The sequence below is a fragment of the Apodemus sylvaticus genome, chromosome 22 (genome assembly GCF_947179515.1).
Source record: "Apodemus sylvaticus chromosome 22, mApoSyl1.1, whole genome shotgun sequence".
NCBI classification, from domain to species: Eukaryota; Metazoa; Chordata; class Mammalia; order Rodentia; family Muridae; genus Apodemus; species Apodemus sylvaticus.
The window spans coordinates 44,177,145-44,192,382 of record NC_067493.1 but is presented as its reverse complement, the minus strand read 5'-3'; the positions used below and the strand labels follow the sequence as shown (position 1 = coordinate 44,192,382).

The 15,238-nt window shown below is 55.4% G+C and overlaps 1 protein-coding gene across 23 annotated transcripts in view; it reads right to left on the bottom strand.

The window, feature by feature from the left end:
- The window catches only part of Ncor2 (nuclear receptor corepressor 2), a 162,324-nt gene that overhangs the window by 56,751 nt on the left and 90,335 nt on the right, over positions 1-15,238 (bottom strand). For 20 of the 23 annotated variants that reach the window (XM_052167904.1, XM_052167921.1, XM_052167923.1 and 17 more), the window contains 5 exons: positions 14,202-14,374; positions 13,325-13,418; positions 11,329-11,507; positions 7,482-7,536; positions 5,582-5,680 (listed from right to left, as the gene is read on the bottom strand). In XM_052167904.1, coding sequence (XP_052023864.1) covers positions 5,582-5,680; positions 7,482-7,536; positions 11,329-11,507; positions 13,325-13,418; positions 14,202-14,374 — 600 coding nt within the window. The remainder of the gene's footprint in view (positions 1-5,581; positions 5,681-7,481; positions 7,537-11,328; positions 11,508-13,324; positions 13,419-14,201; positions 14,375-15,238) is intronic. The other 3 variants (XM_052167907.1, XM_052167927.1, XM_052167928.1) reach the window with 1 other exon arrangement.

The following is a 15,238-nucleotide window of genomic DNA, read 5'->3' as shown; positions in this document are numbered from 1 at the left end:
GGCTGTTCAGGGACCTCAACCGTCTTGTTCATCATGACATCAAAAATCTAGGCAGCAGGGTCTTTGCTGATGGGTGGCTCCCAGTGCTACTGATCTAGTAAGCAGTAAGTAGTGTTTAGGAGCCCTGGGGTGATGTCTGTCCCAGCAGAGTGATGGACCGTGCCCAACAGCACCCACACTTCCCACCTCCTATGTGGTCAGTTTGGGTGGTTGGGGGAACTAGGTCCCTGTGCTGTGTGTCCTGGCCCAGGCGAACGTCTTAAACCCCTCATTTCCCACTGAAGCAATCCAGCTTCTTCCAGCCATAGGGTAGAGCCTCTCCTGCCTCCTGGGCTCCCCAGCTACCAGCCCTGAGTAGGGTCCCACAAGGCCTGTCTAACAGAGGACCTGGGGGAGGGTCTCTGAGGAGACCAGAAGTCAGGGATGCGTGCTCAGCTGGGCTTAAACTGGCACAAGTCTGCCTCGCACAGAACATCCTCAGTAAAGCAGCTAGCCAGTATGCCACGGACTGGACCCAGAAACTCAGACCTTAGGCGGAAGGCTTTTGACTAAGATGTGAGACATAGCCCATATCCTCACTGATGACCAACAACCCAATAGCCTAGCCAGGATACTGTGGCTTAGTGTGACACACAGGCTCCGACCATCAATCTCTGGTTACCTCACAGGCAAGAGGCAGCTAGCTGGTCGTCAAGGGAAGAGTGACACCCATACACTGCCCAAGTCTGTTGTCTGGTGTTGCCCTGGGCCTCCTGGTCATACTGCTCCTGGGCAGGCAATCTGGGCCCTGTCTGGGAACAAGGTTGTCTGTCCCTTGGCAAGCAACCAGAGCAAAGAGGCAAAGTTGGGAAGGGAAAGTAGATAAAAAGGTCAGCTGGAGACAAAGAGGTAACACAGGGTCACAAGAGAAAAGGGAGCTAGGAAGGCAGTCCAGCGGAGAGACGGACAGACACACACAGGGAAGGTGGGTGAAGAGGTGAGAGACAGGAACGAAGAGGAGGTGACACAGTCACAGAGACAAAGACGGATGGACAAAGACACACACGGACAGATGGACGGACGGACACACACACACACACACACAGAGCAGAAACAGACAAGAGGCTGGGCCACACAGAGAAAAAGGAAGAAGTGGAAGCTACGCACGGCCACAGGGAGTCTGAACAGCATGTGTGGCCAAGGCCAGGAAGGGCAGTGGGACAGAGGGTCAGGGGGCAGCCGACAGAGCACCGTGAGCCAGGATGTGAGAGCTGACATCAGTGAGGATGAAGAACCTCCGCCGCAGACTTCCCCCTCAGCAAAAGGCGCTGGTCCAGAGGTCAGGAGTCCAGGACAGACTTTTCCTGTCCATGTCCTGCCTCTGCAGGAAAACACTCTTGTCTACCCTCAGGGACATGCCTGCTCAGTCACAGGTCCCTCTCTAACCTGGGAGGGCCTCTGCCAACTGGTCATGGCTGGGCATGTGCAGGCTCTAGGCGTAGAATGTCACACTGTGTGGTACCACAGCCTATGGTTCTTCTTAGGGAAGATCTGGGATAGGGACCGGGAGTGGTCGGTCATCAGACTGATGTCCAGTCAGATCCATTAGCCAATGGAGCAACTAGGGGAAAGGTGTCAGAACATGGTCCTGAGAACAGGTTCAGGAGGTCACCGTCCCCAGAGCCTATGCCTGAGCCCGCCTTACCATAGGCAGAGGCCAGAGAAGCTTCTAGAATGGGAGCTGCCGTGATAGCTAAGCAAAAGGTAAGTCTACCACCCACATGGTCAGCTACACTCGTCACCCGTGGGCAGCTGAGGCTGGGGAAAGTCTCACTTTTTCTTGTCCAGGTAGACTGAGAGATGAGGCAGGACACTGGTGGACACCACTGATACCCAATGACTTTCGTGAGGGAGGGGCTTTATAACCTCTGCGGTTTTTAAATGTTACCACTGAACAAGCACTCTGACAACGGGCAGGTGGGTAACAGAGATAAAGCTGGCTCGCAGGGGTCAGGCCAGCGTGGATGCCTTGGGGCAGGCAGGTGGAGGACACAGACATGTCACACATAGGAGACACCTCCAAGAGACCTAAACCTGCTTAGGAACATTCCAGAAAGGGCCCTAAGGGTGTGTAAGCTTCCCCCCCCCCCCCCGCCATGCTTGTTTGGGTGCTGGCCCCTAGGATTGAGCTTCCTGGGGTTAGTCCACTCACAGCAGGTTTTGAAGAACCAAAGAGTCTTGGGCCAGACATGCTAGCAACCAGAGAGGGGTAAACCTGACAGTCCACATCTCCACAGATGCCCATCCCAGTGTGTGCAGGGAGAGCTAGGTGCTAAATGTCCAGGTGTCCTTAGGGTCACCTCTCTGCCTCCACATCTCTCTTAGTTCAATCCCATCAAGGCAGAATTGAGGGTACAGGGACCTTAAGAACCCAGAAAGTACCACCTGGTGTGTACCTTCCAACTAACTCTTCCCTCAAGAGTCTGAGAGTGGGGATGGCTTGCTGGAATTCCCAGCGTCTTTTTGAACTGTTACACAGGGATTCCCCTATAACGGTTTCTCCGATCACAGCAGACAGCAAGCTCTCAGTATATTCCCAGAGGAGCACACACATCCTAGCCAGCGACCAAGCATCTCTTGAGGAGCCTTGGGTGGCACCTGGTGTGTGAGAAGCAGAATGACCACTTGTGGCTTTCCTAAGCAACAGTGTGGCCGGAAGCCACAGGAACCACACACCAGGACCACAGGCACCGCAGCATCTGCAAACAGGGGTCTCCACGGAGCAGGGGATGAGGAACAGCGTAAAACAGCCAACGGGTGGAAAGAGACGGCCCTACCAGCTCCTGGAGGCAGGCACACCTTCTCCAGGAAAGGGGAGCAGTCAGAAGTCGCAAATGGACAGAGGCACACTGGGTGAGGCCAGGCCTTGCTCCGCCTCAAAGGACAGCCTCTGTGGGAGCAGCTTTCCGCCCTCAGCCCTGTGTCAGGACGTCACCACAGCACAGAACCTGGCAAACCGTCCCTAGAGCACAGGGGCCCAGCAAGCAGCGCTGCACATGCAGTGCGGCTGAGCAGAGATCACGGGCGGGCCCCACTACCCAATGATCCCAGCAGAGCAACTGTCCTCCCTCAGCTCCCACAGCCTAGGGAGCGGGCCTGACCCTGTGCGTGCTCCTTTAGCTAGTTAGGATCCCAGCTCTCTAAGTAGAAAGGAATCGCCCAGAACCTCTGCCTTAAGTGCTTCATGTTCACATGCATGAGACACGGCACTGTGATAATGTGCCACAGTCACTGTGGCTGCTCTAACTGATGGCTCTGTTTGGGGGAGGCTTAGGAGGTGTATCCGTGTGTGTGTGTGTGTGTGTGTGTGTGTGTGTGTGTCATCAGAGGCGAACTCTGCACTTTAAGAACTACATGCTCCCCGACCCTGGAGTTTGTGGTTCCAGATATGACCATTCAGCTTCCTGCCCGTTCCACACCTGCCATTGGCTACCAAGCCTCCCTACCGGGATGGACTCTCAACTTTCGAAAAGAATGTGAACCCCACGTAAACTCGTTCTTCTGAAAGTTGCCTAGGCAATGGTCTTTTATCACAGCGACAGAAAAGTAAGACAGTCACTGGCATCATCAACAGCACCACCAGGCTGGGTGATGGTGGCACTCGCACCTTTAACCCCAGTGCCTGGGAGGCACTGCCTCAGAGCAGGCAGATCTCAGAGTTCAAGGCCATTCTGGTCTACAGAGCGAGTTCCAGGACAGGAAGGAATACACAGAGAAACTCTTCCATGAAAAGGCAACCCAAACAAACACCAACATCACTACCACCACTATTATCAACCATCATTACCAAAGACCACGATCACCAGTGTTACCAAAACCGTCATCATCACCATTATGTCAACATTAGCATCATGACCACCATCACCATCACAACCACCACCACAGCAGGCGACAGCATCCCCCTACTTATCCCTCCAGGGCTAGGTGCAGAGATTCACACAGGGCCCTATGTCTCCATAAACCCAATGCCTCCGGGCCTCACCACACTTCCCAATGAGTGTCCAATTGACTTTTTGTCCGTCAGCCTAAAAAATTCCTGAATGCCTCAGCAAAGGCCCCAGCGTGCCCCCACTCTGTGTCACAACACTGTGAGTCCCACATCTTTCAGAACCACAAGCCAGCCAGCTCACTGTGGGCACATAAACTGAGCTAGAAAAACCACAGGCACAGACCAAATCCAGCCATCCTTCAAGTCCAGAGTGGACACAGACAGAGCCCTGGGGGTCACACTGAGCGTGCACACAAGTGTGTTTCTCTGTGTCCTTCTGCACATGTGCATGGAGGGTCAGAGGTCAACCTCAGGTGGCATTCTTTGGGAGCTATCCACCTTGCACTTAGAGACCGAGTCTCTCTAGGGTCTACAGTCAGCCTGGTCAGCAAGTCACAGTATCCCGTCTCCGCCTCTCTTCCACTGGGATTGAGAGCATGTGATACAACACCGAGCTTTTTGGGTGGATCTAGGGATTGAATTGGGGTTCTCATGCTCTCGTAGCAGGCATTTTTACCAGGCTGCTTCACTTGTCTCAGCAGAATGACTTCCCAATCTGCACTTTGCTTAACTGGACCAGAAAATGGCTGTTTTGTGGGACAGCGGTCCCTGGTCGTGATGGCCCAGCCCAATTCATAACAAGGTCTGACCTTTGCCAATCTGGGAGAGGAAGGTGACCACCACATAATCTCTCTCCACCTCCCAAAAGCCACACTCCCAGAATCCCTGGTTTCTGTGTATCAGGGTCCTGTGCACTGTCCGCATTTACTTAACATCTCTCCGAAATCTGCCAACTTTTGCTAAAGGTGAACAGTGACGCTGTAGGTTGCAGGCTGTGTAGGAATGGCACTGTGCCAATAAAGCTTTATTTACACAGCCGGCGGAAAGCAGAACTGCCAGCCGCCAGCTGCTGGCGCTCTAGGCTCACTCTAGTCACCAAGGTATGAACCGGACGTGGTGACCACTAGCTACTTCTCCCCTCAAATATCTAGGAGTGAAGGGGCGGAGTTGGGAAAGCTCAGTGGGTCTCCCCAGACTGTCCTGGGCAGTGTTAGGCTCCTGCTTTTGTGTATGACTGCTCTTCTCTGCACATTTATCTGGTGTGTGTGTGTGTGTGTGTGTGTATGTGTGTGTATGTCTGTGTGTACCCGATACCATTGAGACCAGAGAAGGACACTGGATCCCCTTGGACTGGAGTTACAGGTGGTTATGAGCCACCATGTGGGTAGCTAAGAATCAAACTTGGGTCCCCTGTAGGAGCAGTCAGGGCTCTTAACTGCTGAGCTATCCCTTTAGCCCTGAAATGTAGCCTTGGAACAGTAAGGACTATGGGCTGGCCAGCTCTGAGCCAGGGACACCCTAGCTAAGACAGAAAGGGCTGCTGTTTCCACTTCTGTACGCTGCGAATAACCTCTGCAGGTCAGATGCTATAGAGGGAGCCCTAATGGTAGAACTGTAAAACACCAATCATCAAGGACACGGACCACCAGCAAGTGTCCCTGGAGTGCAGGAGCCTGGTGTCCCCAAAGCCAAGCAGCCCTCACCAGGTCTTACCTGACTCTTGCCACGGCGCCGATAGCTCCGCCTCACCAAGCTCTTGTAATTTTCATTCTTCTTGGTCAGGTAGTAATAGAGGACACACTCAGCTACCGTCTGCGGGGCAGAGAGAAGACACTGAGTAGGAGCCAGGAGCCAGAGGCCCAAATTCAAATCCTAGTTCCTCTGATGACAAGCTGGTTGGCCTTGGGGCAAAATATCTAACCTCTCCGGATACCAACCGGCTCACTCGTGACATGCAGAACCTGATTGTGCTGGTCAAGTGGGTTACTCTGAACGTGACACACACAGGACAAAGCCTGGCACAAAGAGACAGACGCTAGAGTCACAGGCGATCAACACAAACCCTGTTCTTGCAACTGTGGGTCACAGTGATGACATCACAGCCGCTCGGCTCCCCTGGAGAACAAAGCCGCAGATACTCAGAGCCACACAAACCCGGACTTTGCCATGCACATATGGCTCTGTGCTCCTTCCCTGACATCTGGATCTTGAACAACCTCTCCCAGAATTAAAGCGTCACAGACAAGACGCTTCAATGGACGCCTGCAGTGGCAACCAGGTCTGAGATGTCCATGCCTGTCATGTTTGACCTAGTGCCAAGCCAGAGACCACGAAGACTGTGGGGTGGGGCAGACCCCAGCTGCCCACACATCAGGGCCACTCCTGGAGTGTGCCATGAACAAACACTATTTCCACAGGGTCCCCCAAGCCAACCCTTGCCTGCACCCATGACCCACCAGAGGAACTGTGTGCCAGCCAGTCCAGGAAGGTGATATGGCCTTAGCAGCCACCTGTGTCCTAGAAGCTTGGATCGGCCTCATCTACACCCTCTCTCCCTCAGATTCCCCTCCCTCTCCCTCCCCCACAGCCTTACTCAACCTCCAATCTCAGAGCCATTCTGGCTCCGTGGAGCCCTAGCCTTAAATCTAGGACTACTGAGTCACCCACACCCATCAGGATGCATCACCAGACAGGTAAGCTATTTATAACACTGGTTCCCAACACTGAGTCTTCAAGTACCAGATCCCAGGGGGTCCCATCTCTCCAGAACACATCAGCCCATAGGAAAGTCATGAGGAATGATCTTGTCTTTGAAAATGGCTATCCAGATCCTGTGTCCCACATCCCACCAGCTACCAGCATCTCTGGGACTCAGGGCAGGGGGCCAGCATCCCACTGTTGAGGGTCTAGACACGAAATGCAGCCATCAAGGGTGGGCTCTGGTAGTCTGAAGTGCTGGGCCTACAGAACCAACTCCAGCATACAGTCAACGCTGCTACCTGCCCACCAAGGGTTGTTCGTGTCCTGTAGGCTAGCCTACTATGTGAGTAAAAGCCAGCTAACCGTCCTCTGGAGACAATGTGACTCCTTACTGACAAGAGGCAGAGCCAGAGCAAGTGCTCCAGGCTCTGGTTTGGGGAACAGGCTGGGTTCAAATATCAATGCTACATGAAGGTTTATTCAGAATGATAGACGTGTTAGCCACACACCGGAAGTGGTATCTAGAGTTGTCAGAAAACCCATAATACCCATGACAGGGACCCAGGAGATTACTCCACACACAGACCTGGATGCGGGCCATACCTGGCCACAAGGCCTCAGTTGGAACGTGGCAAAACTTTCAGAACTGGCACCTAACCCAGTGTGCTGGGCAAATGGCGAAGTGATGCCAGTCCTGGGCGGCCTGGGCTTGAAGCCTGAGGCTCCTCCCCATCCCGGGTGGGGCCTGCCTGGCTTTCCCCCTGAGGAAGGAGGCGGAGGCAGGAAAAAAGATAGAGCTGGCCAGAGAGACAGAGGAGGAGCAACGCACTCCACCCAGCCCAGACGTAGGCCCTCGGGACTGAGGGCAAGCCGGTTTAGTGCCCAGCACTGCCAGCTAGAGATGGGCACTCACCTTTCTCTCCAGGAATGAGGCAATCAGGCCAAAGTTCTTGGGGTGCTGCATGAACCTGGGGGGAAGAGAAAGACAGGCCAACGTTGAGTCCGGGCTGAGGCTGAGGGAGGCCCTACAGGACAACCAAGAATGAGAGTGCCCAGTGCCTGCCACCCTAGCCTGGCTGGGCAGGCGCCGCCCCACCAGCAGATCTTCAGGGCGTGGGAAGGGCTGCGGGGCAGGGACCAGGGTCCGGGGCGTTCCCCCGAGTGACTCACTGACTGTAATGCCTTTGAAAATACATTTGTTTGTCTTGCCGCTGGCTTCCAGGAAAAATGAGGACACGGCATTTAGCTTGCCAGTGGGGTCCCCCCCACCCCCCAGATCTGCTTTTCTCTCTCTCCCCAGCCGGGTCTAAGAAGCTGAGCCTGGTTTGGCCCGGCCCGGCCTAGCCTAGCCTACGCCAAGCCAAGCCTGCCTGGGCGAGGTCAGACAAGCCAGGCAATAAGGCCTCTGGAGGGCTGGAGCAGAGCCTCAGATGCCCAGGAAAAGCCAAAAGTGGCTGGAGCCGCAGGGGGTGGCGGGAACTGGCGCCAAGCCACCAGCTTCCTGTGAAGCCTCAGCATTACTGGGAAAGTCAGCCAGCTGAAATGTCAGGGCCAAGCAGCTGTGGGGGTGGGGAGAGGGTCACGGCCTACTTACACCCTAAGGGTGCTGGGTGGCGTCACTGGGCCTGCCCCCCTTGTCTCCAATGAATTGCCACCACCCTGGTATCTCCTGGGGGTAAGAAATGGCTGCCAGTAGTACCTATCCAGTTCCCACCAGTGTGCAGCCTGTGTTGGGCTGCCCCGCCTGGCCTCCAGGTGGCTGGGCAGCAGGCCAGAGGCCCCTCCCGCTCTCCCCGCCAGACACTGGGGAATCCGGAAGAGCTTCTAAACTCTTCCCAAGGAAACGGAGGTAGCAGAGCGGCAGGATGGTAGCTACCCTGCCAGGGCCCCACCCACCCAGATGGCAGGCAAACTTAGGGTATCACTCTCGCCCCGCCCCCATCCCTTCTATAGGATTCCCCCAGGCAGTGATGGGCCCCAGGACACCAGGAACCAAGTTCAGGGCACTGCCAGGGCACCTGTCCCTCTTTCCACCACAGTTCACTAGAAAGAAGTTGAGCCAGATCTGATGATACAACTTATAACCCAGCAACTCGGGAGACTGAGGCAGGTAAACAGCCAGCCTGGGGTACAGTAAACCAAACAGGGCAATTTAGTGAGACCTCATCTCAGAACTAAAGCAAGAGGCCCACAGGTATCAAGAGATAGGCATGCATGAGGTCCTGGGTTCCGCCTAGCCTGGGCGCCGCATGCTGCTGCCCAGGGGAGCATGTATGGGTTATAAATCTAAGGATCAACTGGTCACAGGCCAGTAAGGCTCCAAAAAGAAGTCCCCTATAGCCACACACGTCTAGATCACCAGTACTCTGGGCTGAAACTAGGAGTCTCAGAGTTCACAGACAGTCTGTGCTGCATAAAAAGTGCTGGGGTTTTTTTTTTGTTTTTTTTTTCTTGATTTGGTTTTTCGAGACAGGGTTTCTCTGTATAGCCCTGGCTGTCCTGGAACTTACTTTGTAGACCAGGCTAACCTCGAACTCAGAAATCCGCCTGCCTCTGCCTCCCAGAGTACTGGGATTACAGACATATGCCACCACCGCCCGGCAAGTCCTGCCTTTAAAAAAAAGAAAATAGTAACATGGGCAGGTAGGTCACGGTGGCTTATGTCTATGATCTGAGCATTGGGGAGGCTGAGGCAGGAGGGTTCAAGACCAGCCGTGGCTATACAATGAGCCTGAGGCTAGCCTGAGCTATGAGACTCTGTAAAATGGAGCAGTAACCACTACCCATCCTCTGCTCCTCAAAAAAGACAAGCAACAGAAGGTTCACAAGCACGCACACTCACACCACCTGGGCCTGTGCAAACTGTATTTGACCTTCCCGTGTTAGTGTTCCCTAAAATACTCAGAGCGATGACTGTTGAGGTGGACTTCTGTTAAATCTGGTATTGTGACTGACCTCAAGATAAGAATGGGGACACCCAGGTCTTATGCAAATCATCACCTTTTTCACAGAAGGGACAGAGTGTCCTAGCTTCTCCTGCTGGGGCTCCAGGCTCCCCCAGGGCGGATGGCTGCCAGCAGTACCCGACTGGCTTCCCGAGAGCCCGGCCTATGCTGAGCTGTCCTGCCATCCTGCTTCCAGAGGCACAGGAAAATACTACATAGCTCTGCCCATTTTACACAGGAGGAAACTGAGGCTGGCTTGTCCACGGCCATGCAGTCTGTGAATAACATCTGTACTATTTTCAGGTCAGTCTGGATGCCATCAGCACCTTGGCAAGCAAGCCCTCAAGGGAGACCACCATCTTTCAAAGCATGATGTGGCTGTGTCTTGCATAGACAGAAGATACACCAGTAGACATCTGGTCATCAGTTTGTCAGCTATGGAATTATCAGAGTAAATCACTAGGTCTGAAGAGCAAAGAGACTTTCCTAGAAAGGTTTAGCCACTGAAAGTACTGTGTTCACCCGTTAAAACAGCCGGCCTACCAGGGGACAGGAACACACAGGGCCTTAGCCACCTCAGGACCACTATCTTGAGTCAGGTCGTAAAGCACACCAGACAGAGAACAGGAGTCCTAGATACAGGCCACAAAGAGATGAAGGACGGGCCGTTGGCCCGAGCCTCCCGTAGGAGCAGCTCCTCAGGGCATGGGTCGTCTCCCACTTCCTGCGCTGTGCTGGGGATAGAGACTCACTCAGATGATTTTTGATGTTTCCATGGCCAAAAGCTACTTTGAAGACTGTCACTTGTGCCCGCGTGTAGCCCCCAAGCTTTGTCTGTGATCTGGGATAGAGCCAGCCTGTTGGACAGCGTCCTACCAAGGGCAGGTACGGCCTGACCCTGGACAACTGTTCCCCCAGTAAACAACTAGAAAAGTTCTGGGGCAGACAAGGGTCTCTCTCTCTCTCTCTCTCTCCAGAGGGAAACCCGATCAGCCACTCTGCTCAGTGGAGGCCTGCTGGGCAAGAGCTTCCCTCTTCCAGGCCTCCTGGCAGCATGCTGGCTCCCGTGCCTGCTTCAATTTCTACGCTCCATCCTCTCAGGGGTCCTGGTCCTCTCTGAGGAAGGGGTTCTACTTTTAGGTGGATTGTTTACAGAGTACTGCTCCAAATAACACACGTAAGAATATCATCGTGACATCTATACCACCACCTTTTCTGCCCCCCCCTCCCCGAAACGGGGGATTGTCTCTTTCTCCCTGGAAACCACACCTCAGGTCCCCACCTGGGTGAAATGCTTTCTTCCACCCAGGAGCTACAAACTTGCCCCCCCTCCCCCCCATCCTGGAGGAGCCTCCCAGAGACCCATTTTTTGAGACAGGGTCTCACTGTGTATGTAGATCAATGTGGACTGGAAGTTGAAGAGATATCCCTGCCTCAGCCTCCCTACAGCTGGGATTAAAGGTGTGGCTACCACACCCAACTGAGCTTCAGCTCCTAACTACCTCAGCCTGCTCCTAATCACTACAAACCTGGCTCCCCACATGGCCTCTCCACTCTAGCTGGCCAGCGGTGCCCGGCCTCCACCATATGCAGCTCTGGGTCCCTGGCAGGCAACTTCATGTCTCTGAGCCTATGTGGTGGGAACTGTCTGGCTGAACACATAAGACTCTCACGGAGGTGGAGGCAGAGAGCGAGGCTGAGGACCCCCTGTACCACGAGAGCAGGGAGAGCTCTGGACAGAATGTCCCTGAGACGAGAGTGCGGGGACAGAGAGGAGGCGGGCAAGGCTGCCTGGCGGCCCCAGACGACACTCACTTCTCACGGAAGGTGTCCCTCTCCTGCTCGCTCCACATGTTGGTGACCTGGCGATCCTTGTACACCTTCATGGGGTCATCCATGAGTCCGTTCATGTTGATGAACTTGATCCTCTGCTGGTCCGCGTCGTACAGCATGGGCGGGATCACGGCCAGCTGGCGCATCTGTTTCTCCAGGTTCTGCAGCAGAGCACAGGGTGGGGTCAGAGGGCAAGTGCAGAGCCCGGCAGGTGAGGGGCGGGCGCCCTGGCCCTTGGACGTTGCGTAGGGGAGGGACGATGAATTGAAAGCCAGCAGTGGCTGGCACTGGTGAGGATTTAGAGGCGTGGGGCGGTTAAGGAAAGTTAAGGGCTGTAAATTCAGTGCAAAGCATGAGGCCTTATCTGCAGTGGGAGAGGCCATGAATCTTGCCCCCACAAAGGCAGTGTAATAAAACACTGTGAAGACAGGGACAGGGCCCAGCCCAGCCTGGTTCCACGCACTCTAAGAATGGCACATGTCTGGCTTGGAGCCAGAAATCTAGGGGACAGCACAGGACATGCAGAGGACCTGGTCACTTTTGGGCTCAGGTCTCACAGCCTGGCTTTGGTATCATCCTCTGGGGACTCGGCCTGCTCTGCCCTTCCTTCTGTGGCTGCCCTGCCCACCCATGTTAGGAAGATGCTACTGACTTTCCAAGTGTCTCTTGCCCAGTACCCTCTGGTTCTGACCCAGACTCGTCTCCAGCCCTGTTCTGGCAATGGCTTCCCCAAGAGGTGGCAGCCACAGCACTCCTGTGTGGTTAGGACCTAGGGAAGGGGCCGACATGTGGATGGACAGGGCTGCTGTCCCCCTGCTTCCAGAGGAAACGAAAGCCACATCGGCGCCCACATCGGTGGGACAGGGGTTGAAGCCAGCCGCATGCCCGCCGGCAAGGACAGCCCCACAGCTTCGCCTGTGGGTTTTTTGAGTTCTGCTTTCTGTCCACAAGAGGATGAGAGGTTTTCCAGCAGAACTCTGGCAAGAGGATGTCCCTTCAAGACCAGGCATTGCAGTGGGGTGCAAGCCCCAAGCTGCTGAGGCTGCTGGGTGCACGGGACTGTCAGTGTGTACAAAGAGACCACGTAAGCAGCTATCCCTGGTACAAGGTCAGGGCTGCAGGGACCGGGACTCAGCTTGGAGAACGGCTTAAATGTCACTCTACAGCCACTGAGGTGGCACCGGCTACTGTCCAGTGTCCCATCTTAAGTCTTCATGTCAACAGCCTCAAGGGGCTCAGAGAGGACATGGGTGCTACAGCCACCTCTACCAACAGCAGAGATACCAGGAAACAAACAACAGTCCTGGGACTTGGCATTCTAGGTCCACTGTGGTGCCGGCCACGGGGACAAATGGCATTACCGTACACCTGGCCCAGAGGGCAGAATGGTCCCTCACTGGGGGCAAGCACCTGCTCTACCTCATGGCCTTCTCTATGATGGTAACCATAGTCAGGGTCACCACTATTGCCACTGGGTACCCAGGGAGGACCAAGGGGACAGTAGGCTACAAGGCCAGCTCCGCTAGGACGGCCCTCACGGGCCCACCCGCTCTCACTGACAGACTCCCCTAACAGTCCTGCTGAGCTCAGCAGATACCCTGAACCATGGCAGCAGAAGAAGAGTGAGGGGCGCTTATCCCTGTCCTACACCCAGCTTCCCGATGTCCCCTTGGGCACTAGAGGCTTTTCAGATCAGAGAACTTCCCCAACTATGTCCTGCTAGGCTACCCTCCACAGCTGCCGGTATCCCTGTCACCTCTGCCCTTTGAGGGAGAGGCACAGCCACTTCTTGCTGGCGTGCCCACACTGTGCCTGACACTTGCCCATCACCAGCCTCTAGAGTGAAAGCATCAGGTGGTTTCCTTTCCTGCTGGCACCTGACCACTGTGGCAGGAAATATGTTTAAGGGACACGAGGAGGGACATGAGGAGGGTCGTGCAGAGGCGATGGGGCGTGCGCGGTGTCACCACGGCCTTACCTCCTGTTCAGACAAGCCATCTATGATCTCGGAAACCTCATGCTCACTGCGGGCAGCTGACATGGAGAGCCCGCTGCCACGCTGGCCCACCCTGCTGGAAACCAGAGGGACACAGTCAGGACCAGCCGTCCTACTGAGAGGCTAGGCCTGGACCATGTAGAACATTCTAGAGGGGATGCATGGGTGAATTCCCAAGGGGAGATGAGGGCTGAGCCTCCCACCTTCACAGCTGACCACAGGCTTGGAGCCCAGGGAGGTCTGAGCGTCAGCCCGAGGCTCCAAGGCAGCAGGCTGTCTCCCATCAACAAAAGACAGAGAGCCCCAGCAGGAGCTCAATGCTGCCTCCGGCCTGAGGACCAGGAGCAGGTTTCTGGGCCTCAGGTCAGCCTGATGAGCCTTTGCATGCAGATGACCACACCCAACTAGTCTCGCTTGTTGAAAACAGCCTGCCCAGGTTTCTACCCTCATGGCCACAGTGAGTACAGACACCCACCTCAACAGAGCTGGGCCTAGCCATCCTCCCAACATCCCCACCCCCTCTGCCCGGCAGAATCTCACTCAGCAATTTTAGCAGGTATCGGGTAGGAGAGGTAAGGACAGCAAGACAATGCTCGTGGGTGACAGCTCCGGGCCCAGCAGGTCACTCTCTGTGTGGCACGGGCCACCAGGGGCCCACGTGAACCAGCACAGCCTTCCCCTCTATACGCGCTCATTCCCGTATCTTCTTACATGGGCACAACTCTGCACCCTGGCCTCTGGGCCTTCACTTCTGCAGGCACTCACCCCTGCACGTGCTCTCCCTAGCGTGGGCTCATGGCTTCGCCCTCAGCTCGCCACCCCTCACCCCTGCATGCACTGTCCTGGGTGGCGCCCTCACCTCTGCATTCGCTCCTGCAGCTCCCGCTGCTTGCGGATCTCCGGGAACTGCTTCTCGTAGTACTCCCTCACCTTGCTCTCCTTGGCCCTCCTGCGCGGATTGTTCTCTATACGCTCTACCTTCTTCTCCCACGCCTCCATGAGCTGGTCATAGCGCTGACAGAAGCGCTGCTCCTGGGGGGGTTGGGGGGGCCAGAAGGCAGTGGCTGGTGAGGGCCGGGGACTGCCCACTGCACTCCAGTGGGCAGATGAAGATGGGGACACACCAACACACACAGTCACAGAGCTGCCCGCCCCTGCGAAGCCACAGGGCGAAGCCCATGGGATATGACCACTCCTCTGCAGGGGCCTCGTCTGACCCCAAAGCACCCCCCCATCAAGTTACCCCCTCAGTCACACAGTCATATGAGAAACAGCCCTGAATCAACAGGCCGGGCTCAGGCCCTGTGTTCACATGGGCTACCAAGGACACTGCACGGCAGATCAAGCCAGACCCCACCACTGCAGGAAGTTGTCCTGGGTAGTATGGCTCTGTAGAGCTCCTGTGGCCCAGAAAAGATGTCCCCAGGGAGTAGCCACTTTCTAGGCAGTGCCTCGTCTCTGGTCTCTGGTACAGCCACACTCCCCAAACCTAAGAGTCCAAAACCTAGCAGACGCTGGAAAGAAGGTTCTGCCCTCTTCTGCAGGATGAGGAAGTCCCCCTCCCTGTTTAACCACCAGCTGCCTGCTGTATATCTCCTAACCAGCCCAGAGCACCGCCACACGCCCTGTGTATATCCAAGGAGATCATTTCAAAAATTCCTTCTCTAGGAGTCACAGAAGGACAGGAGACACACGGTCATATTGACACCTTAGATATGTTCTTGCGCCCAGATATCTGCCACAGCGTGCTTAACCTCTGACCTGGAGCCCCGTGTCTGTGGTTCAACATGGTTGAACAATAGCCCCCAGAGTACTGGACTCCCGCTGAGGGAAGATAGGGAGGTAGTGATGGGGGAAGGGGGCACAACACACTCCACCAGCCCGGCCTAGGCCTCT